Here is a 24,516-nt window from a genome sequence, read left to right on the forward strand (position 1 = left end):
ATTCCCAGGGCAGGCCACCAGAAAGGCAATCAGGAGATCCAGAAGGACATGTTCAAACATGGCCCCAAACCACCACAAGACACTTCTTGCTCAGACCACAGGGCAAATGCCTATTAGACCTCAGAGACAGTTCAACCTGATGAGAAGGGTGGTGTGAGTGGAGGAGAAAACCTGTGTGGGAAGGGGGCAAGAGAAGAGTGTCTGAGTAAGCAGAAGGAGGGGACAATTATCACAGATCAGCTCCTTGTCTCCTTTGTTTGAGAACATGACTAACCCATGACTTCAGTGAATTTACATCCAGTGGTATTGTGTTGGGATCAAGTCAAGGCTAGAAGCCAGAAGAGTTTCTCCATGACTAAAGGAAACCAAAGAAGCAATATTCATACTTCATACCTTTCTAGAGGCAGGGGGTGATCTCACTATTTGTAAAGCCCAGCCCTTTCCAATCTGCAGGCTCACCTTCCAGGACGGAGCCCGGCCCATTTTTTCCATATATAAGCTGCTGCCGGGAAGCTCCTCTCATAGATCTGCTCCTTTCAGCTCTGCCTTCCACCTCTCACACCCTTCTCAACCTCTTCTTCTTCAGGAACCATGTCTTACAAATCCACTGTGAAGACCCAAAGCATCAGCCGCAAGGGCTTCAGTGCCGGCTCAGCCAGACTCCCTGGAGTGTGCCGCTCTGGCTTCAGCAGCGTGTCCCTGTCCCGCTCCAGGGGCAGTGGCGGCCTCGCTGGAGTGTGTGGAGGAGCTGGCTTTGGCAGCCGCAGCCTCTATGGCCTGGGGGGCTCCAAGAGGATCTCCATTGCAGGGGGCAGCTGTGCCATTGGTGGTGGCTACGGCGGCAGAATTGGAGTTGGCTATGGCTTCGGAGGTGGAGCCGGGAGTGGATTTGGTTTTGGTGCTGGGGCTGGTAGTGGCTTTGGGCTCGGTGGTGGAGCTGGCTTTGGAGGTGGCTTCGGTGGTCCTGGCTTCCCTGTATGCCCCCCTGGAGGCATCCAAGAGGTCACCATCAACCAGAGTCTCCTGACTCCCCTCAACCTGCAAATCGACCCCACCATCCAGCGGGTGAGGACTGAGGAGCGGGAGCAGATCAAGACCCTCAACAACAAGTTTGCCTCCTTCATCGACAAGGTAAGCTGGGAGCGTCTGCCTCCAATGGGGATTGCAGAGTGCTCAAGAGAGACCCAACCAATGTCCGACCAGAGGGAGCCTCGGGATATTCAAGAGAGAGGGGACTCAGGCTAGCTCTCCACTGGGATGCAGGGCAGGCTTCATGTGGACCACAGGCAGAAGGTGATGGTAACCATTTACAATTACTGATCTCTTAAATGTCTTCCATAATTGTGAGGGAAGCATTCACAATTCTTGATAACCCTGAAGCAAAGAAATGAAATGAAAGAATGGAAAGAGTTAGCTTGATCTGTTGAACAGTGTAAGAAATAAAAAAGGGAATTACAGTGGAAAATGTACTTCAGCCTTAGTTGAGCTGGTGGGTGTAGGGGCAGAGAGAAAGAAAAATTTTTTTAAATGGAAATTCCAAGGGAAAAAAAGACTCAAAAATATGTGAATAACCATAGAAATACTCAACTCGTAGAACCGGATCATAACCACTAAGAGAGTTTATTTTAGAGGGACTCATACTCTAAATAGGAAACAGGATTAAATCCAATTATTAATAGGACTGGAATTTAATCATTAGATTATAGACATTTTAACATCCCTTTAACTGAGATATGCTCTTTAAAAACCTCTGTGCAGTATATGAGACAAATATGATTTTTAAATTACATTTGGGAATGTGCTTATCAAAAGGAAGAACAGAAAGGTGAAAAGTCACTGACAGACGTCTCCAGAATTGAGAGGGAGGGAACATCTGACAGCTCCCTGGGGAAACTTGGCCATGAGACCTGTGTGGTGTGAAGCTAAGGTGTCAGGGGAGCAGAACTGTCAGCCTCTGTACAGGATCTGGAGCAGCCCAGCACCACCGGACCACCAGATCGGCCTGGGGACTTGTCAACTCACAGATCACCATCTGGTCTTCCTGCAGGTCCGATTCCTGGAGCAGCAGAACAAGGTCCTGGACACCAAGTGGACCCTGCTGCAGGAGCAGGGCACCAAGACTGTGAAGCAGAACCTGGAGCCTTTGTTCGAGCAGTACATCAACAACCTCAGGAGACAGCTGGATAGTATCCTTGGGGAGAGAGGCCGCCTGGACTCGGAGCTCAGGGGCATGCAGGACACGGTGGAGGACTTCAAGAACAAGTGAGTTACAGGAGAGAAATCACCTTAGATTCCTGAAGCCCACATTTCAAGCTAATTATATGATCAGATTCAAATGAGGGCATGATCTTAGTAAAACATGCCCATGTAAATGAAACCACAGTTCTTACTTAAAGACAAACTCTGGAAAAACATAAGGGCCATGCAGGTAGATGGGGAGAGTAATGGAGTAAATAATATAGTGACCACAAAGTTCACCTTTGAAGCTTACTGGCAGGAAAGTCCCATTTGCATATATCCATTCTGGGAAGTTGAAATTCCAAGCTGCCTTTTCTGTATCATCTTCACCCCTGACTCAGTTAGATATTATCCTTTCTAATTCCAGGTATGAAGATGAAATCAACAAGCGCACAGTAGCAGAGAATGAATTTGTGAATCTGAAGAAGGTGAGAGGAGTCAGATCGGGGTTCTGGTTTCTTTGCTGAAGGGGAGGACTCTGAGAAAAGTGTATCAGGGAGACCAAACCGAGCAGCAGACTGGGCAGGAAAGCTCATCTGATCTCAGCCTGTTGGCTTCTTCCCCAGGATGTGGATGCTGCTTACATGAACAAGGTTGAACTACAGGCCAAGGTAGACGCTCTCACAGATGAGATCAACTTCCTAAGAACCTTCTATGACGCAGTAAGCATCTTTTCATATTCTTCTTTATTGATTATACTGAGATTTTCAAAGGGTGGAAAATCTCTGGCTGGGTACCTCTTTAAACGGCATGACCAAAGATGATTGAACGATCTCTTGTTTTGCAGGAACTGGCTCAGATGCAAACCCACATCTCAGACACTTCTGTGGTCCTCTCCATGGACAACAACCGCAACCTGGACCTGGACAGCATCATTGCTGAAGTCAAAGCCCAGTATGAGGAGATCGCTCAGAGGAGCCGGGCTGAGGCTGAGTCATGGTACCAGTCCAAGGTGAGTGGGGAGGCAGCAGCTGATGAGGAATCCCTGTGCCTTCTCTGTGAGCATCAATGAGGCTGTAGACTTCAGTGGGGAAATTACAACTAAGAAGTGGGGGGCCTCTCAAAAGACATGTACCCTGATCTAACAGGGTAGATCTTTTGGGTAATTATGCCCAAGTCTCATAGGTCAAAGACCTAAATGTAAGACAAAAGATACTGTAGATAAAGGCAGAGTGATCTTTGCTTCAGATTTACCCTGATGCTGGTTCTCAGCAACAGTACAGAACATTGCTTGTCCTGAAGAGAACCAGTCAGTCAGTGGCACTACCAAAGATGATATGTGATGGGCACACAGCGTCAATGACCTAGTAACACCAATTCTCATACAATGTCTTGTGGAGAAACCATTAGTTCTGACTTGATAAAACCTTAATTAGTGTTCTGTGAAGCCCATGGACAGCCCCCTTGTCTCCCTCTGGTTTACAGTACGAGGAGCTGCGGGTGACGGCGGGCAGACACGGGGATGACTTGCGCAACACCAAGCAGGAGATCTCTGAGATCAACCGCGTGATCCAGAGGCTGAGATCTGAGATTGACCACGTCAAGAAGCAGGTATGGAGGGGTCCACAGAGCAGAAAAGCATTGTTTCCTTCCTAGACCATCAGGTATCATCAACCATCATGTGGGAAATTTCTGGGCACTGAGGGAAAAGCAAGAAGAGCTCCCTCAGGTTAGAGATACGGAGCCCAACTTACAAGCAGGAAACAAACTCAAGACAGACCAGTTCCCACTGGTCAGTGGGACAAAGATAGTCTAGAGGCATTGAAATGAGATTCTGAAAGGGGAATGATTGATTTGGGAATACAAGACACGTGTAGGCAAAGAAAATTTCAGGTCAGAAAGTGTGAAGAAGACTGCTGCAAATATGCTCAGATTCAATATGAAAAAGAAGCTGAGAAAAGACACAGGACGAATGAGGGTTATCCAAGACTGTAAATGGAAGGAAGGCAAGGTCTTAAGAGTTTGAAATGAAATTGTCTTCTCAGTGAGGATGTTTGTGGTTTTGTATAAGTTATTGTATATCCACATGAACTTACCCAAGCTGTCAACATTCAACACAAGGCAATAGTTCCATTTCTTCCCATGTCCCCTGGCTTCATTCTGCTGTGGCATGTCCCAACCCCATCCTCACTGATGTGGTTAACACAAAGGGAAATAGGTTTTCATTAGGGACACTGAGACTAGTTAAGGTTTGTAGGTTGGAGAAAGATTGGACAATGAATCAAACCTCCATTTCCATGAGATCTGGGCTCTAGAGCTCTTCCTCACTGGGAAAGTAGAACTACGTTTCCTCTCCCCTGGAGTCCAGATTCAGGGTCCCCTGCTCTCCTCCCCTCTAGTGCGCCAGCCTGCAATCCGCCATCGCCGACGCCGAGCAGCGCGGGGAGCTGGCCCTCAAGGACGCCAGGAACAAGCTGGCTGACCTGGAGGACGCCCTGCAGAAGGCCAAGCAGGACATGGCCCGGCTGCTGAAGGAGTACCAGGAGCTCATGAATGTCAAGCTGGCCCTGGACGTGGAGATTGCCACCTACAGGAAGCTGCTGGAAGGCGAGGAGTGCAGGTGAGGAACTCACACAGCCTCCGCAACCACCTGGCTCCGTCTCCAAGAAGTCCTGCCAATGAGCCCAGGTGGAAGGCACTCTAGTGGTGGTCATAGTGCTACTCCCAGAAGAGCACTGAGAAGGCGGCTCCTGGGGACTCTCCTGACACGGAGGTTTCCCATGCGGGGCCAGCTGTGGCTCCGGGTCTCATCGTGGCTGTGTCTTCTCTCTCCTAGGCTGAGTGGGGAAGGCGTTGGACAAGTCAACATCTGTAAGTACCTTCACCTGCCGCCATCCCTTGCCCTGGTGTCCCTCTGACTGGACTCTGTGTGGCAGAGTGAGCTCACCATCTTGTCCTGACTTTGTCTCTTTACCTCCACAGCTGTGGTGCAGTCCACTGTCTCTGGTGGCTATGGTGGTGCCAGCGGTCTCGGCAGTGGCTTAGGCGTAGGCGGAGGAAGTGGCTACTCCTACAGCATTGGAGGTGGCTTCAGTTCTGGCAGCGGCAGAGCCATAGGGGGTGGCTACGGCTCCTCTGGGGGCAGCAGTTCCACCATCAAATACACCACCACCTCCTCCTCCTCCAGCAGGAAGAGCTACAAGCACTGAAGTCCTGCCATGGGCTCAAGCTCCCACAATGTCTCAGGCTCCCTCTCTAGCTTCACTGCCCTCTCCTCCAATTACTTCCTCTCTTCTGCTCCCTTCTTCTCTTACTCCTTGAATTAGAACTGAAATTACTGATTACCCTCATCTTCTCTCTCCCAAAACCTGTTACCCATGAGGTTCCATTGTTCAGCATTGGAAGGTCACTGCTTGGGTCCTATTCCATAACAGGGCAATCCTACTTGCTTTCCACTGGCCCAGGAGACCCCATCTCAGAGATGTTGTGTTCCTCCCTTGCAGTGATCATTAAAGTACAAGTGACTGGTTCTTTGATGTACAGGGTTTGTATCCCTGTGGTGCTTTCTCTGCTCTTTTCCCCCTTGTATTGCTAAATAAAGCAGATTTATAATATAATGTGTGGTTTCATATAGCCTTTCTTTGTCACCAGTGGTTCTTGACGTTTTCATCTGATAAATGCCTTCTCGGGAATGAAGCATATGCCCAGGCCCCATGTGCTTCACTCTCCCTGTTTAGATACATTCAAGAAACAGCAGTTTGGCATCCTGATGCTCAGCAGTCCTCCCATAACACTTTGGCATGCGGAGTGGGAAGGATCTGGTTCCATCGTCATAGTAAAGTCTGGTTTTACCGCTGGATCAGGTCTCAGCAGTTTAGTTTTTCTGACTTGTCTTTATGAGTCTACCTCCTCCTGCATCTGTTGTCATTCATCATCCTCAGAGAATCATATTCCAGTTTAATTAGATCAGAAAAACATTGACTAGAGGGTAAGATGTTTGATATATTCTAAAATGCCTCATGACCAAGAAACTGTGCCTGACAACATGTATCAAGAGTAATTCAAATGCCCACATTCCTGAATTGAAAGTATGCTTCTAGCAATGTATCCTGAGGAAACAGTACAAATGCGAGAACTTTTACTTCTTGGATGGAAGTGAAAGTGAAGTCATGGCCGACTCTTTGCAACCTGGTGGACTGTAGCCCGCCAGGCTCCTCTGTCCATGGGATTCTCCAGGCAAGAATACTGGAGTGGGTTGCCATTTCCTTCTCCAGGAGATCTTCCCAACCCAGGGATCGAACCCAGGTCTCCTGCATTGCAAGGCAAACACTTTAACCTCTGAGCCAGCAGGAAGCCCATATGAATCACAATAAACTCTCTACCAGGAAATATTGGAAACACTGGTTAATTTCAGGATCCACAGACTCAGAAACAAAACGCAGGTGCTAATTTTTTGAAGTGTGGAGACAAAATAGGAATGGGAAGGCCTTCTTCCTCACCCCAAAAGCCTCTCACAGAGACTCAAAGAAGTCGAGTCTTTGCTGCTCCGAAGACATGGTCTTGAAACCTCTCTCAGCTGTGTCTTGGCTTCCTTTGACTTCTATGAATGGGAGAGGAAATGTCAGGATACAGTGCAAGGTAAATCAGTCATCTTCTTCCTGAGAGCCAGTCACTGCTTTGTCCATGTCCCTAATTCCAGTTTACACCTCTGGAAAATTCCACCTAATACCTTTAGGAATTAAAGTTCCCTTCTGAGGAATTAAGGAGATACAGGAGATTCAAGAAATCAAGGAGATTCTAGGAATGGGGTGAAATATATACAAAGATGATCTTGGAGGAGCATCTTTTAGTGCCAAAAAGTGAAGAAATAGTAAAAAAAAAAAAGACGCTGTGAGAACTCTTAGTAGCCAAAGTGGAACAACTTGAGCCATAAATAAATAGATAGAACATAATGCATTGGGATAAAACTCAAATTGTGAAATAATTATTCATGGAAACTACTGATGTGAATGTGGTTGACTAAATTAATTAATAAGGGATGATTGTCAAGTCTCAGGCAAAAGAATTTCCTTTAATTACACATGTGGTTCCCATTCAAAGAAGGAGTGAACAAGTACTCCCTGCTGTGTGGGCTGGGCACAATGAACTCCTTCCAAAGAGTACAGTCTAAAAATGGGGGGAATGAGTGACTTTACTGCAGAAAAATCAATCAAACGCTTCCTTGGCCAAGTGATCAAGGCTAATACCAACAGTAATAAGTTTTTTTTCATAGCATGTATCCTGATATGATGTGAGAGAAGTGCAGGACACCTCTGTGGTCTTCCTCCCAAACACTATAACTCCAGTCTATTCATGAGACAACATCAGAAAAATCCCAATTTTGGACATCTACAAAACACCTGGGCAGAGTTCCTCAAAGCTTTCTAGGTCATGAAGACAAGAAAAATCTAACAAAGTGTGTTACCCAAAGAGGGTCTAAGGAGACACATGACTAAATGAAAAGCAGCTATCATGAAAAACACTTAAGCTATGGGGCTCAAGGTATCATCTGTATTTTTTACTAAACTAATTTTCACACAAAATCAAAGCAAGAAAGGTAGAGAAAGAGTCACAAAGAAACAGAAAGACAGTTGGAGGGACAGAGATGCAGAAAAATTATTGAATGACTTATATAAAAATAATATTGATAATCTCATGTTGATTTTAACTCCATTACTGTATTTTTTTTAAGTTGTGTACTTTCTACATTTTCTGATGTTGAACCTTGTTATTTCAAAAGAGAAAGTGTATTCCCCATGATGTCCTCATTCTATGACATCTGAGATTAAATGTGGTTACACTTTCTGGTATTAAGGAAGAAAAGATTCAATCTCTTGATTAAGGTGCATGAGATTAAAACTTTCAGAATGATTTATTTTGCCCATTGAGGACTGAATAAGAAGAAACATATTTCTTTTGAAACAGCAGAGACTTGTTTTTGAAACAAGGAAGAAATCAGTAGTACCAAAGGTGGTTAGATACTGGATTTGACTCCTAAGGAGGCTAGCCAATTGCCTCCTTCAATATCAGGTCTGTACACCTGGAAAATACAGAAAATACATCTTTTAAATAACAACCTGGAATAGAATAATTTTTTCCAGTTAGAAGCTATATCCAAAATTCACCTTATCTGAATCCTCTGTGATCCGGGATGATCACTTGCAAGCCATACAAGGTGGATTCTAGCTATGTTGGCTAGAATCCCCAGCACAGATTAATGAATGACATCACAGCTCATGGTGGGGGCAGAGGGTTCAGCACAGCAAGAGGAGGGAACATTTCTACAGGTTCTGATTGCTCTGCCTGCTGCATGCACCAGGAGGCATCCCTATGAACTCCCATGATAGCTAACTCTTCATTATACTTGGCCTTGAGAAAACCTAACAGTAGACCTCAGGACGAGAGGAAAAAGGTGTTAAGGAGTCCATCCCTGACAGCAGCTGGATCCCTTGGACCATGACTTTCTCCGGGCCATCCTTTCTCTTCAAGGCTGTCACTTGCTGGACTCCAAGGGTATTCCTTTAGCACTAGAAAGTGAGTAGGGGAAGAAAACCATCCTCTTTGGGTCTTGGAGGCTGGTCCACTCAGATGTGCTATTTCCCAACAATCTTACTGTCCCCAGACTCCACACGTAACTATAGGGCCCCTTCTTGAGCCCCACTGCCATCTATATCTGTACTCTCTCACTTAAGACAACTCCTCTCCATCAGACTGAATAATGGAAGACCAATCTTTTCCTGCTTCTGTTTGCAACTGCGAGGCTAGAGTTTATCTGGATTCTGATGAAAGTTTCCCTTCATCCCCATTTTCTGTCTCTCCATTCCTCTTGCCTAGTCTGATTTTTTTCATAACACGTGGAGAGTGTAACCACAAAGAAATCAGAAATTGCATTTAGTAGACCTTTCTTTTGTCTTAATATTAGTACTGTTATTTTGCTACTGTCATAGATTTGTTGTAGGATAGAGCAAATAAGTTAATATGTCATTCAGAGCTAAGCTTTTCAAGTTCATAAAATAAATACAGTTTTAAAAATCATCCTGTTTTCTTCTATTAAAACTTGAAATATAGCTACAAACTTCTGATTTAAGTATTTTCTAATAAGTTTTTACATATTTCAACCTCTGTCTTTTGAAAAAGACTTCAAATCTAGAAGAACCCAGTAATGAAGAGCATGCATAGCATGAAAATTCTAGCTTATAAATATCACTTCCCAGTAAAGACACCAGAACTACTCACAGAAATGGCTAATTTCATGTCTGTTTCAAGATAAGTATAAGATAACCTTGAGACAATTGTTCCTGTCAACAAAGAAGCTTTCAGAGTCTAATGGGGCCCTATCAAAAAGACGCAGGAGCCAATCTGAAGAACTCAAGTAGCCTAAAATGGGATGGTTTATGCACCAAAAGGATTAATGCCTGCAATGGACTGAAACATATCAAATATGTTTTTTCAACTGTGAGTTTATAATTATACAAAACCAAAATAACAAGCTAAACTTCCTTGATTGCATTTGGAAATTACTGTGGTCCCAAATCAGTATTATAAAAAATTCAAAAGTACAAGAAAGAAGCACTTATTCTGACTTTCCTGTCTGAATAATATACATACTAGGTTATCTAAAAAGTAAACACTAAATATTCCATCTTTATAGATGACTCCCAGTTGATAAATGAGGAAGAGGGATATTAAATTCAAAATTGCGAATTTGCAATGTCTAAAGAAATAGTCAATGTGGGAATTGACCAATGAATGTTAAAATATTAGATGACAGATTTACTCAGCACTTTTTAATGAAAGGATAAGGCTGGAACTACAGCTAAACTACAGATCAGTCTTAACATCACTAAACTGGACAGCTAGTATTATGTGTCTTACAATTTCATGCAATATAAAGCACACAGGACTAGCTGGGACATAGTTTTTCCTGAAACAATGGGATAAATCTAATTTGCCCATAGAAATAGTACACAGGAAAAACTGGGGTTAGAAGTTATATGACACCAACAGGAAACAATGACCCAAATCCAGAGTGTAGATATACTAGAAAACAACAACAACAACAATTTGTCCACAGAAGAATGGCATTCAAAAGGGATCTATTACAGTATGAAAGAATCTTAAGAGACACAAGACTCTACTTAGGATGTTCCTTCAAGTAACCAGCATAAAAAGACATCTTTTAAGTGATCACAAAAGTGTGAACATAAATGGGCAGTTTCATTATGAAGCAACTGTTGCTATTGATATAAAACTGTTACACAGTTAGATTAACAAGTCATTCTTACTTAGGCATGTATGCAAATATCAAGTGAAGTGTCTTAACGTCTTAATTTTCTTGAAGACACATCAACAAAAGAGTAGAAGATTTCAATAGGAGAAGTAGGGGAATTAGATGAAATAAATGGAAACCAAGAAACATGGATCAGTATTTAATCTGGGAGATTGGTGCATGGCTGTTTACATCCTATTCTCTCTCATTGTATCCACTGGACTTCCAATGATGCAAATTTTGATTAAGTAGTAAAGGAGGCTGTTCCACTGAGAACACTAATATATTTGGGAATGAAATTTCTGATGATGGTAAATCTGATGTATTGTAGACAACTTTCAGGTGACCCCATCAGGTTCAGGAGGGGGGCCCTGAGTAATGATGTCTTCATTGAACCCAATAGTTTCCATGCAGTGCAGGAAAGGAAAAGTAATATTTCTAGCAGCAATTATTACTTAATATTTTAAATGCTGTGTGTTTTAAATATAAATATAAGAATGAGGGACTTTTGAACATAACCAAATGGAGGAAACAAGAATATCTCCTTCTTAGAAATTGTCTTAAACCAAACAGGGAGAACAAGAATCATAAAAGTAATCTCCACCCTCAGCCACCAAAAGGAAAACATCTTAAATTCTTTCAATTAAAAAAAAAGAAAGAAAGAAAGAACAGAAAACTCTTCCCACAGAAAGAGAGAAATAAATCACAGATGTTGGGAAAACTCAGAGAGAAGATGCCCTCAATGCACGTCTCAGAAAATCCAGTGAAGAGCACTCTCAAACAGACGGATCAAAACTAAACAACATGGGAAACACAGAACAGCACACTAAGCTAACCCTGAGGTCTTCCTGTGGCCAGGCACCTCTGACTCATGCAACTCCTACTACGTGAATATGAAGAACATGTCCTCAGGTGCATAACCAAGAATCAAAGAATCAATCTTTGCAACAGTCACAAGTGGGTGTGTGGGCTATAGGCAGGGCCTATTTGCCCTGAAGTTTCAAGACACAGGGAAGGCAGGGTTGAGTAAGGAATCAGAGGCAATGCCTATTGGCAGCTTATTGTTGGAGAAGCAAAGAAAACTGAGACTGAACTGTGAGCCGCTCTGCAGACATCTTCCTTGGCTTGGATGAATTAAAATTAAAAGAACTATTTACACAGCCTGTGTCCTACTGAGAATTCCTGTTATTCTGGTTGTGGCCTCTCCTCCCAGGAGACTATCTGTAAAGGCAAGTCCAGAAGGATCTGAAATCATTCAGAGATGAGCCCTCGTTAGGAAGGAACCATTCCAAGTCCCACGAAGGACACTTTACATGAAAGCAAACAAATAAACAGGCAAACAAAAAACACAGGAAAAGGAAAAGCAAGAGGCACTTGGAAAGCATTCAACAGAAAAAAGTCAAAATGAAGTATTTCCTAAAAGGCAGTGAAATAAACCCCATGATGAAATAAGAAAGCCAAGGGGCAATAGATTGAGAAATAAATGATTAAATATTAGCAGGTAGAGCTCAGATAAACAGCACAGAAAAAAAGATAAAGCCACAAGAGAAATGAAGGCCAAGCTGAAAACAACACAAGACCTTGCCGATGCACAACAACAGACCACAGGATAAAGCTGAAGAAAACAACCCGTAGGAAATAGCACTTGAGACTGCCATATGAGAATTGAGAAAAAACAGAGATATGGGAGAAAAAGTACATAGAGTATAAGCATAATTGCAAAAGAGAATATATATGTGTTTCATATATATGTATCAGTTCGGTTCAGTCACTCAGCCCGACTCTTTGCGACCCCATGAAGCACAGCACGCCAGGCCTCCCACCAACTCCTGGAGTCCACCCAAACCCATGTCTATCAAGTCGGTGATGCCATCCAGCCATCTCATCCTCTGTCGTCCCCTTCTCCTCCTGCCCCCAATCCCTCCCAGCATCAGGGTCTTTTCCGATGAGTCAGTTCTTTGCATGAGGTAGCTAAAGTATTGGAGTTTCAGTTTCAGCATCAGTCCTTCCAATGAACACCCAGGACTGATCTCCTTTAGGATGGACTGGTTGGATCTCCTTACAGTCCAAGGGACTCGCAAGAGTCTTCTCCAACACCACAGTTCAAAGGCATCAATTCTTCGGGGCTCAGCTTTCTTCACAGTCCAACTCTCACATCCATACATGGCCACTGGAAAAACCACAGCCTTGACTAGATGGACCTTTGTTGGCAAAGTATTCTCTCTGCTTTCCAATATGCTGTCTAGGTTGGTCATAACTTTCCTTCCAAGGAGTAAGCATCTTTTAATTTCATGGCTGCAGTCACCATCTGCAGTGATTTTGGAGCCACCCAAAAATAAAGTCTGACACTGTTTCCACTATTTCCCCATCTACTTCCCCATGAAGTGATGGGACCGGATGCCATGATCTTCGTTTTCTGAATGTTGAGCTTTAAGCCAAATTTTTCACTCTCCTCTTTCACTTTTATCAAGAGGCTCTTTAGTTCCTCTTCACTTTCTGCCATAAGGGTGGTGTCATCTGCATATCTGAGGTTATTGAAAGTTCTCCCGGCAATCTTGATTCCAGCTTGTGCTTCCTCCAGCCCAGCGTTTCTCATGATGTACTCTGCATATACGTTAAAAAAGCAGGGTGACAACATACAGCCTTGACATACTCCTTTCCTGATTTGGAACCAGTCTGTTGTTCCATGTCACAGTTCTAACTCTTGCTTCCTGATCTGCATACAGGTTTCTCAAGAGGCAGGTCAGGTGGTCTGGTATTCCCATCTCTTTCAGAATTGTCCACAGTTTATTGTGATCCACACAGTCAAAGGCTTTGGCATAGTCAATAAAGCAGAAATAGATGTTTTTCTGGAACTCTCTTGCTTTTTGATGATCCAGAGAATGTTGGCAATTTGATCTGGTTCCTCTGCCTTCTCTAAAACCAGCTTGAACACCTGGAAGTTTACAGTTTATGTACTGCTGAAGCCTGGCTTGGAGAATTTTGAGCATTACTTTACTAGTGTGTGAGATGAATGCAATTGTGTGGTAGTGTGAGCATTCTTTGGCATTGCCTTTCTTTGGAACTGGACTGAAAACTGACCTTTTCCAGTCCTGTGGCCACTGCTGAGTTTTCCAAATTTGCTGGCATATTGAGTGCAGCACTTTCACAGCATCATCTTTCAGGATTTGAAATAGCTCAACTGGAATTCCATCACCTTCACTAGCTCTGTTTGTAGTGATGCTTTCTAAGGCCCACTTGACTTCAAGTTCTAGGATGTCTGGCTCTAGGTGAGTGATCACACCATCCTGATTATCCGGGTCGTGAAGATCTTTTTTGTACAGTTCTTCTGTGTATTCTTGCCATCTCTTCTTAATATCTTCTTCTTCTGTTAGGTCCATACCATTCCTGTCTTTATCGAGCCCATCTTTGCATGAAATGTTCCCTTGGTATCTCTAATTTTCTTGAAGAGATCTCTAGTCTTTCCCATTCTGTTGTTTTCCTCTATTTCTTTGCATTGATCGCTGAGGAAGGCTTTCTTATCTCTCCTTGCTATTCTTTGGAACTCTGCATTCAGATGCTTATATCTTTCTTTTTCTCCTTTGCTTTTCGCTTCTCTTCTTTTCACAGCTCTTTGTAAGATCTCCTCAGACAGCCATTTTGCTGTTTTGCATTTCTTTTCCACGGGGATGGTCTTGATCCCTGTCTCTTGTACAATGTCACGAACCTCCATCCATAGTTCATCAGGCACTCTTTCTATCAGATCTAGTCCCTTAAATCTATTCCTCACTTTCACTGTATAATCATAAGGGATTTGATTTAGGTCATACCTGAATGGTCTAGTGGTTTTCCCCACTTTCTTCAATTTCAGTCTGAATTTGGCAATAAGGAGTTCATGATCTGAGCCACAGTCAGCTCCCAGTCTTGTTTTTGCTGATTGTATAGAGCTTCTCCATCTTTGGCTGCAAAGAATGTAATCAATCTGATTTCAGTGTTGACCATCTGGTGATGTCCATGTGTAGAGTCTTGTGTTGTTGGAAGAGGGTGTTTGCTATGACCAGTGCGTTCTCTTGGCAAAACTCTATTAGCCTTTGCCCTGCTTCATTCCGGACTCCAAGGCCAAATTTGCCTGTTACTCCAGGTGTTTCTTGACTTCCTACTTTTACATTCCAGTCCCCTATAATGAAAAGGACATCTTTTTTGGGTGTTAGTTCTAAAAGGTCTTGTAGGTCTTCATAGAACCGTTCAACTTTAGCTTCTTCAGCATTACTGGTCGGGGCATAGGCTTGGATTACCATGATATTCATTACCATGAATGGTTTGCCTTGGAAACAGAGATCATTCTGTCATTTTTGAGATTGCATCCAAGTACTGCATTTCAGACTCTTTTGTTGACTGACCATAATGGCTACTCCATTTCTTCTGAGGGATTCCTGCCCACAGTAGTAGATATAACGGTCATCTGAGTTAAATTCATCCATTCAAGTCCATTTTAGTTCACTGATTCCTAGAATGTCGACGTCACTCTTGCCATCTCCTGTTTGACCACTTCCAATTTGCCTTGATGCACGGATCTGACATTCCAGGTTCTTATGCAATATTGGTCTTTACAGCATCGGACCTTGCTTCTATCACCAGTCACATCCACAGCAGGGTATTGTTTTTGCTTTGGCTCCATCCCTTCGTTCTTTCTGGAGATATTTCCCCACTGATCTCCGGTAGCATATTGGATCCCTACTGACCCAGGGAGTTCCCCTTTCAGTATCCTATCATTTTGCCTTTTCATACTGTTCATGGGGTTCTCAAGACAAGAATACTGAAGTGGTTTGCCATTCCCTTCTCCAGTGGACCACATTGTGTCAGATCTCTCCACCATGACCCGCCAGTCTTGGGTGGCCCCACAGGGCATGGCTTAGTTTCATTGAGTTAAGGCTGTGATCCGTGTGATCAGACTGGCTAGTTTTCTGTGATTATGGTTTCAGTGTGTCTGCTTTCTGATGCCTTCTTGCAAACACCTACCATCTTACTCGGGTTTTTCTTACCTTGGACGTGGGGCATCTCTTCACGGCTGCTCCAGCAAAGCACAGCCGCTGCTCCTTACCTTAGACGAGGGGTATCTCCTCACGGCCACCCCTCCTAACCTTGAACGTGGAGTAGCTCTTCTCGGCCGTCCTGCGCCCCTGCATCCGCCGCTCCTTGGACGTAGGGTTGCTCCTCTCGGCCGCCGCCCCTGACCTCGGACGTTGGTAGCTCCTCTTGGCCGCTCCTGTGCTGACGCAGCCTGGCACTCTTGGTCGCCGCCCCTGACCTTGGTAGCTCCTCTCGGCAGCGCTTCTGCACGGTCCTTCGCAGCCGGGGCACTTCTACGCGGTCCGTTGCAGCCAGCAATATATATATGTATGTATGTATTCAAAATATCTTCTCACATGCATCACATGTGATGCTTCAGTCGTGTCTCTCAGTTTGTGACTCCAGTGACTGTAGCCCCTCAGGCTCCTCTGTCTATGGAATTCTCTAGGCAAGAATACTGGAGTGGGTTGCCCAGCTCTTCTCCAGGGAATCTTCCAGACCCAGAGTTCGTACTAGCATCTCCTGCAGCTCCTGCGTTGTAAGCAGATTCTTTACCACTGAGGCACTGGAAAGCCATATGCATCACACATGCCCCAGGAAAAGCACAGAAACATTCAAATGAGGTCACTACAAGGATACACAGGGAAGTAGCCAATACTGCATGATCTTCCTATATAGGATTGGGGAACGGCCTTCAGCATGTAATTTTTTCCTCAGCTATGTATTACTTATTAAATATTTTAAATAAATAGGAGATGTCTAATATCAATATTCTGCATCTAAATAGACACTCTATGACATTTATATCTGTAATATTTAAAGTGATAGCGTATTAAACTTCTACTTTGAATTGTCACTTCATAGGATACACGAAGGACACAAGACCACCTAAACAAGATGACATGATTATGCAGGTTAAACACTCCAAGATGGGACAACTGCAGAAAACAAATACCCTGTTTTTTCTTTGTCACAAATAAACTGTAAGGGGAAAGGTGGACGCAGATTTATTGACCCGCAATATTATAAAGACATAATACATTAAAGACATATGACCCAAACACAAAATAAATGGAATTTATTAGGATCTTGATTTGGGAAAATAAAACATGAATAATACACAGATGTACTTCAAGGCTGAATAAATACTCCTTGACGTTAATGAACATCTAGTGTTTAAGGATATATAAATGGTTGTTAGTAATTTTAGAGAGTAACTCATTTAAATTTAAATATTGCATTGTATTCTAAAGATATAATAAGATATCTGGAAATTGCTTTCCCATATATTAAGGTTAATGAGTAATTGCATGGTAGCATAGAAGAAATAAGGCTGACCATGAGATAATAATTTTTATAAAAATAGATAATCTATAGATTATTATTTATAGATAATAATACCTATAATAGATATTCAGAGACTCATTTATATTACAGTCCTATGCTCCTATCTGTGGGAAATTTTTAGAGAGCTAAAAAGTCACATTAACTTCACTAATTAATGACAAATACTGAAGTTATAGGAAAAGCAATAGGTATTTTGCTTTCCAGGATCTCTGGCTGGTGGGTGAAACACCATGGGAAAAGAACTCTACATTTCACACACGAGCATTACATGGAGAACCTTTCTGTGAGCTGCTGACTAACTCCCAGCTCACTGAGTTGAGACTAGTCTTACTGTACTCAGATCCGTCAAAGCTGGAAGGCAGGAGAAGTTTTCCCTGACTAAAGGAAAACAAAAATGCAATCTTCACATTTCATAACTTTTCTAATAAACCAGATGTGATGTCACTCTTTGTGAAGCCTGGCCCTTCCCAACCTGCAGGCTCACCTTCCAGGACTGAGCCCAGCCCATTTTCTCCATATATAAGCTGCTGCTGAAGCTCCTCTTACAGACCTGCTCCTCTCAGCCCTGCACTGCACCCCTCGCTCCTTCCTCAGTCTCTGCTTCTTCCGGAACCATGTCTTGCAGATCCACTGTGAAGACTCAAAGCATCAGCCGCAGGGGCTTCAGTGCCGGCTCAGCCAGACTCCCTGGAGTGTGCCGCTCTGGCTTCAGCAGCGTGTCCCTGTCCCGCTCCAGGGGCAGTGGCGGCCTCGCTGGAGTGTGTGGAGGAGCTGGCTTTGGCAGCCGCAGCCTCTATGGCCTGGGGGGCTCCAAGAGGATCTCCATCGCAGGGGGCAGCTGTGTCATCGGTGGTGGCTATGGCGGCAGAATTGGAGTTGGCTATGGCTTTGGAGGTGGAGCCGGGAGTGGAATTGGTTTTGGTGCTGGGGCTGGTAGTGGCTTTGGGCTCGGTGGTGGAGCTGGCTTTGGAGGTGGCTATGGGGGCTATGGCTTCCCTGTGATCCCCCCTGGAGGCATCCAAGAGGTCACTGTCAACCAGAGTCTCCTGACTCCCCTCAACCTGCAAATCGACCCCACCATCCAGCGGGTGAGGACTGAGGAGCGGGAGCAGATCAAGACCCTCAACAACAAGTTTGCCTCCTTCATCGACAAGGTGAGCTGGGAGCGTCTGTCCCCAATGGGGATTGCAGAGGGCCCAAGAGAGCCAACTGAGAGACCTGTTCTACTGGAGGGGAGACTCGGGGGAGAGGGGGTGGACTCAGGTGAGCTCTCCACTGGGATGCAGGACAGGCTACATGTGGACCCCAGGCGATGACGGTGATGGAAAACATTTAACTACTCATCCCTCACATGGCCCCATTCCTGTCAAGGAAATAGTCACAGTTCTTGATAATCCTGAAGGAAAGAACAGAAAATAAGAGAATGCAATGAGATGGCTTGATCTTCTGGATGGTCTAAGAAAGCTAAAAGGGTATTGCAGTGGAAACTCCTTTTGAGTCATAGATGGATGATGGATGGAGGAAAGAAAGCAAAAAACTAAAGGGAATTTGAGGGAAAACAACTCAAATATATATCCATAGAAATAGTCACCTAAGAACCAGAAAATGAGCATTAAGGGACTTTGTATCAGCCAGATTTGGACACTATATGGGAAATAAGATTAAATCTAATCATTAATAGAACTGGAATCTAATCATTAGATTATAAACATCTGATATCCCTTTAACTGAGGAATGTGCTTTGTAAAAGCTCTGTGCAGTATGAGAAAAATGCGATGATAAAGTACATTTGTGCTTGTTCTTGTCAAGAGGAAGACAGGAAGGGTTGAAAGTCACTGACTGACAGGCTCCATAAGTGAGAGGGAGGGAACATCTGACAGCTCCCTGGGGAAACTTGGCCATGAGACCTGTGTGATGTGAAGCCAAAGAGTCAGGGGAGCAGAACTGTCAGCCTCTGTACAGGATCTGGAGCAGCCCAGCACCACCAGGACCACCAGATCGGCCCGGGGACTTGTCAACTCACAGATCACCATCTGGTCTTCCTGCAGGTCCGATTCCTGGAGCAGCAGAACAAGGTCCTGGACACCAAGTGGACCCTGCTGCAGGAGCAGGGCACCAGGACCGTGAGGCAGAACCTGGAGCCTTTGTTCGAGCAGTACATCAACAACCTCAGGAGACAGCTGGATAGTATCCTTGGGGAGAGAGGCCGCCTGGACTCGGAGCTCAGGGGCATGCAGGACACAGTGGAGGACTTCAGGAACAAGTGAGTTACAGGAGAGAAAACACCTTAGATTCCTGAAGCCCACACTTCAGTCTGTTAGATGACCAGGTCCAGATGAGGGCCTGGTTCTTAGGAAAACATGTCAATACATGACATTACAGTTGTTACTAAACACAAACCCTGAAGAACAAAAGGGCCATAAAAGTTGAATGGGAAGAGTAATGGAGTAAAGAAATTGGAAACCACAAATTACAACCTTTAGGCTTATTGGCAAAAGTCTCATTTGTATGTACCCATTGTGGGAAGCAGAGATCCAAGGCTGCTCTTCACCCTGACTCAATTGGATTGTATTCCTTTTAATTCCAGATATGAAGATGAAATCAACAAACGCACAGCAGCAGAGAATGAGTTTGTGAAACTGAAGAAGGTGAGACGGAGTCAGATCAGGGGTTCACGCTTCTTTCCTGAAGGAGAGGGTTCTGAGAAAAGAATCACTGAGGAGGCTAAAACAGGAGCAGACTGCATAGGAGGGCTCATCTGATCCCAGGCTGTTTGCTTCTTCCCCAGGATGTGGATAGTGCCTACATGAACAAGGTTGAACTACAGGCCAAGGTAGACGCTCTCACAGATGAGATCAACTTCCTAAGAACCTTCTATGATGCTGTAAGTATCTCTCCACATTCGGTTTCATTGCCTTTAAAGAGATTTGTGAAGAGTGGAATATCTTTGGCCTAGGGGCCTCTCTAAACATCATGAGCAAAGATGGTCAGGTGATCTCTTGTTCTGCAGGAACTGGCTCAGATGCAAAGCTACATCTCAGACACTTCTGTGGTCCTCTCCATGGACAACAACCGCAACCTGGACCTGGACAGCATCATCGCTGAAGTCAAAGCCCAGTATGAGGAGATCGCTCAGAGGAGCCGGGCTGAGGCTGAGTCGTGGTACCAGTCCAAGGTGAGTGGGGAGGCGGCAGCTGATGAGGAATCCCTGTGCCTCCTCTGTGAGCATCAATGAGGCTGTAGACTTCAGTGGGGAAACTACAACTAAGAAGTGGGGGCCTCTCAGGGTAGATCTTTTGGGTAATTATGCCCAAGTCTCGTAGGTCAAAGAACCCAAGCTAGGATGAAAGCTAAAGTAGATCAAGGTGAGTGACCTTTGTTTTAGCTTTATTTCAACGTTGACCTTCAGCAATAGTACAGAACACTGCTTGTCCTGAAGAGAACCAGTCAGTCAGTGGTCTTACCAAGGATGGTGTGTGATGGGTGAAGAGCGTCAATGACATAGTAACACCAGTTTTCTTTAAATGTCTTATGAAAAACTATTAGATTCCTTTTTGAAAGCCTAGCTCGTGTCTCTGAAGCTTATGGACCTCACTTTGTCCTTTGTCTCCCTCTGGTTTACAGTACGAGGAGCTGCGGGTGACGGCGGGCAGACACGGGGATGACTTGCGCAACACCAAGCAGGAGATCTCTGAGATCAACCGTGTGATCCAGAGGCTGAGATCTGAGATTGACCACGTCAAGAAGCAGGTACAGTGGGGACCATGGAAGAGAAAAGCATCCTTTCCTTCCTAGACCATCAGGTATCATCAAACACCATGTGGGAAATTTCTGGGAACTGAGGGAAAAGCGGGGAGAGAAGGACATGTATTTCCTCCCTGGGAGAGTTTCCCCAGGTTAGAGAGATGGAGCCCAACTCAAGAGCAGGAAACAAACTCAGGATAGGCTGAATCTCTACTAGTCACTGGGATAAAGATACAGTCTAGAGGCATTGAAATGAGATTCTACAAGGGGAGTGATTGAGTTGAGAATTCAAGATGCAAGTTGACAAAGAAAAGTTTAGGACAGAGTGTGGAGAAGAATATGCTGCAAATATGCTCATTTTCACTGTGAAAAGAATCTGAGAAAAGACACAGGAAAAATGAGGGTTGTCCAAAACTGTGAAGAGGAAGGAAGGCAAAGTCTCGACAGCTTAAGATGAAATCATCTCCTCACTGAGGATGTTTGTGGCTTTGTATAAGTTATTGTACATCCACATGAACTTACCAAAACTGTTATAATTCAACACAAGTCAATGGGTCCATTTCTTCCTTTGTCCCATGGTCTTTGGTCTGCCGTGGTATCTTCCAGCCCCATCATCATTAGGGTGGTTAACAGAGAAGGGAATAGAATTTCTTAAGGTGCTCCTAGAATAGTTACGGTTTGCAGCACTGAGAAAAACTGGACAAAACAAATCAAACCTTCATTTCCATGAGGTCTGGTCTCTAGAGCTCTTCCTCACTGGGAAAGTGGAACGACGTTTCCTCTCCCCTGGAGTCCAGATTCAGGCTCCCCTGCTCTCCTCCCCTCTAGTGCACCAGCCTGCAATCCGCCATCGCCGACGCCGAGCAGCGTGGGGAGCTGGCCCTCAAGGACGCCAGGAACAAGCTGGCTGACCTGGAGGACGCCCTGCAGAAGGCCAAGCAGGACATGGCCCGGCTGCTGAAGGAGTACCAGGAGCTCATGAATGTCAAGCTGGCCCTGGACGTGGAGATTGCCACCTACAGGAAGCTGCTGGAAGGCGAGGAGTGCAGGTGAGGAACTCACACAGCCTCCGCAACCACCTGGCTCCGTCTCCAAGAAGTCCTGCCAATGAGCCCAGGTGGAAGGCACTCTAGTGGTGGTCATAGTGCTACTCCCAGAAGAGCACTGAGAAGGCGGCTCCTGGGGACTCTCCTGACACGGAGGTTTCCCATGCGGGGCCAGCTGTGGCTCCGGGTCTCATCGTGGCTGTGTCTTCTCTCTCCTAGGCTGAGTGGGGAAGGCGCTGGACAAGTCAACATCTGTAAGTACCTTCACCTGCCCCCATCCCTTGCCCTGGTGTCCCTCTGACTGGACTCTGTGTGGCAGAGTGAGCTCACCATCTTGTCCTGACCTTGCCCCTTTGCTTTCACAGCCGTGGTACAGTCGACCGTTTCCAGTGGCTATGGTGGTGCCAGCGGTCTGGGCAGTGGCTTAGGCATAGGCGGAGGAAGTGGCTGCTCCTACAGCATTGGAGGTGGCTTCAGTTCTGGCAGTGGCAGAGCCATAGGGGGTGGCTACGGCTCCTCTGGAGGCAGCTGTTCTACCATCAAATACACCACCACCTCCTCCTCCAGCAGGAAGAGCTACAAGCACTGAAGTCCTGTCATGGGCTCAAGCTCCCACAATGTCTCAGGCTCCCTCTCCAGTTTCACCACCCTCTCCTCTGGTTGCTTCCTCTCTTCCACTCCCTTCATCTCTTGTTTTCAGTTACAACTGAAGTTACTGAGTGCTTTCATCTCCAACTGCCAATACCTGCTCTACCTGAGCTTCCATTGTCCACCATTGGAAATTAACTACTTGGTCCTAGTCCAGACAGAGAATCCTCCTTGCTTTCCACTGGCCCAGGAAGTCCTGTCTCAGAGGTGCTGTGTTCCTCCATTTCAGTGATTGCAAAAGCAGGAGTGACTGGTTCTTTGATGTACAGGGTCTGTATCTCTGTGTTGCTTCCTCTGCTCTTTGCTCACTTCTATTGCTAAATAAAGCAGATTTATCACATAACGTGTGGTTTCACATAGCTTTTCTTTGTCGCCAATGGATCTTGAGGTTTTCTTCTGATAAATGCCTTCTCAGGAGTGAAGCATACCCCCAGTGCCCATGTGCTTCACGCTCCTCCTTTAGAGAACTTCAACAGACAGCAATTTAGCATCCTGATGCCAGCAGTCCCCTGAGAACAGCCTGGCATGTGGAGTGCGAGGGATCTGGGTCCATCACAGTAAAGTCTGGTTTTACTGCTCAGATGAGGTCTCAGCAGTTTAGTTTCTCTGACTTGTCTCTATGATTCTACCTCCTTCTGCCGCAGTAATCATCCATATTCCTCAGAGAATCATATTACAGTCCAATTAGATCAGAAGAACATTGACTAGAGTGTAAGATGTCTGATTTATATTTTAAAATGCCTTATGACCACAAAAGTGTGCCTGACAACATGTATCAGGTGTAATGTAAAAGTATATAGTTCTGAACTGAAAGTATGCTTTTAGCAATGCATCCTGAGGAAACAGCACAAAGGCAAGAACTTGTACTTCTGGGATATGAATCCCAATAAAGCTGCACCTGGGAAATAATGGAAACAGTGGTTAATTTCAGGATCTTACAGACTCAGAAACAAAATGCAAGTGCTGACTTTTTTAAGTATGGAGACAAAATAGGAAGGCCTTTTCCCTCACCCCAAAAGCCTCTCACAGAGACTCAAAGAGGTCGAGTCTTTTCCACTCCAAAGACATGGCATTGCATTCTCCCTCAGCCATGTCTTGGCTTCCTTTGACTTTCTGAATGGATAAAGAAATCTCATGATACAGTGCAAGGTTGGTCTGAGAGTCAGGCAATGTTCCTGAGATTTAGTCATTGTTTCCAGTCTGTTTTGTCCACAGCCTTAATCTCAGATGATTTCTCTGGAGAATCCACCTAATACCATGCAAGTTCTCTTCTGAAGAATCGAGGAGATATGTCTGATTCTACGAATGGGGAGGAGTATAAGCAAAGGTGATTCTGGAGCATCTTTCACCAGCAAAAAGTGAAGAAATAGTCACAGAAGACAATGAAAGAGCTATTAGTAGACAAACTGAAACTTCTTGAGCCATAAATAAATAGATAAATAAATCATATTTGGGTTGAAGCCCAATTGTGAAATAATTACTCATGGTATCTACATTGACAAAACAGGCTGGCAGAGTTCCTCAGAACTTTCTAAGTCACGAAGACAAGGAAAATCGGACAAACTGTGTCTAAGGGGACACAATGACTAAATGAAACGTAGTTATTATGGAAAACATTTAAGGCAAGGGGTTCAAAGTATCATCTGTATTTTTTACTAATTTTCATACAAAATTATAAAACAAGCAAGGTAAAGAAAGAGACAGAGTCACAAAGAAACAGAAAGACAGTTGGAGGGACAGAGATACAGAGAAATCATTGGATGGCTAATGATAAAACAATAATATTGACAATCTCATGTTGGTTTTCACTCCAGGAAACTGTGTGTTTTTGATCTGTGCACTTCCTAAATCTTTTGATGTTGAACCTTGTTATTTCAAAAGAGAAAGTGTGTTCCTCATGATGTTCTCACTGTATGACATCTGAAATTAAAAGTGGTTACAATTTTGGTATTAAGGAAGAAAAGGTTCAATCTTTTGATTAATGTGCATGAGATTAAAACTTTCAGATTGATTTCTTCTGCCTCTTGAGGGCTGAATAGAAGAAACATTTTTTTCTGTTGAAAGAGTAAAGTCTTGCTTTTGAAGTAAGGAAGGACTCGGCAGTACCAAAGGTTGTTAGATACTGGATTTGGCTCCTAAGGACACTAGTCAATTGCTTCCTCCAGTATAGGGTCTAGGTACCTGGAAAATACAGAA

General features: G+C 44.5%; 3 protein-coding genes across 6 annotated transcripts in view; 2 read left to right on the forward strand and 1 right to left on the reverse strand.

Moving 5' to 3' along the window:
* Window positions 1-521: 521 nt before the first annotated feature.
* Window positions 522-5,795, forward strand: KRT6A (keratin 6A). Its single transcript, XM_012174217.4, has 9 exons — window positions 522-1,131; window positions 2,048-2,262; window positions 2,606-2,666; window positions 2,805-2,900; window positions 3,026-3,190; window positions 3,664-3,789; window positions 4,578-4,798; window positions 5,015-5,049; window positions 5,161-5,795. The coding sequence occupies exons 1-9, from the start codon at window positions 592-594 to the stop codon at window positions 5,385-5,387; spliced, it is 1,686 nt and encodes a 561-aa protein (XP_012029607.2). The 5' UTR covers window positions 522-591; the 3' UTR covers window positions 5,388-5,795.
* An 11,633-nt stretch (window positions 5,796-17,428) lies between these two features.
* LOC101111178 (keratin, type II cytoskeletal 6A-like) lies at window positions 17,429-22,663 on the forward strand. Its single transcript, XM_027967279.2, has 9 exons — window positions 17,429-18,036; window positions 18,931-19,145; window positions 19,470-19,530; window positions 19,671-19,766; window positions 19,893-20,057; window positions 20,507-20,632; window positions 21,455-21,675; window positions 21,892-21,926; window positions 22,038-22,663. The coding sequence occupies exons 1-9, from the start codon at window positions 17,497-17,499 to the stop codon at window positions 22,259-22,261; spliced, it is 1,683 nt and encodes a 560-aa protein (XP_027823080.1). The 5' UTR covers window positions 17,429-17,496; the 3' UTR covers window positions 22,262-22,663.
* The window catches only part of LOC114113979 (uncharacterized), a 51,328-nt gene continuing 47,064 nt past the window's right edge, over window positions 20,253-24,516 (reverse strand). For all 4 annotated transcript variants that reach the window (XR_003588796.3, XM_060414051.1, XM_060414052.1 and 1 more), the window contains one exon: window positions 20,253-24,501. The gene's annotated coding sequence lies outside the window, so the exon portion shown is untranslated. The remainder of the gene's footprint in view (window positions 24,502-24,516) is intronic.

The sequence above is a fragment of the Ovis aries genome, chromosome 3 (assembly GCF_016772045.2).
Source record: "Ovis aries strain OAR_USU_Benz2616 breed Rambouillet chromosome 3, ARS-UI_Ramb_v3.0, whole genome shotgun sequence".
NCBI lineage: Eukaryota > Metazoa > Chordata > Mammalia > Artiodactyla > Bovidae > Ovis > Ovis aries.

What these genes read in the sequence shown, in the direction of transcription:
- LOC101111178 (XM_027967279.2), top strand. Translation starts at nt 17,497, where the DNA reads ATGTCTTGCAGATCCACTGTGAAGACTCAAAGCATCAGCCGCAGGGGC. An exon ending in AGTTTGTGAAACTGAAGAAG is followed by an intron (nt 19,531 to 19,670) that starts GTGAGACGGAGT and finishes CTTCTTCCCCAG; the next exon opens with GATGTGGATAGTGCCTACAT. An exon ending in CTGGAAGGCGAGGAGTGCAG is followed by an intron (nt 21,676 to 21,891) that starts GTGAGGAACTCA and finishes TCTCTCTCCTAG; the next exon opens with GCTGAGTGGGGAAGGCGCTG.
- KRT6A (XM_012174217.4), top strand. Translation starts at nt 592, where the DNA reads ATGTCTTACAAATCCACTGTGAAGACCCAAAGCATCAGCCGCAAGGGC. An exon ending in TTGCCTCCTTCATCGACAAG is followed by an intron (nt 1,132 to 2,047) that starts GTAAGCTGGGAG and finishes GTCTTCCTGCAG; the next exon opens with GTCCGATTCCTGGAGCAGCA. An exon ending in AATTTGTGAATCTGAAGAAG is followed by an intron (nt 2,667 to 2,804) that starts GTGAGAGGAGTC and finishes CTTCTTCCCCAG; the next exon opens with GATGTGGATGCTGCTTACAT.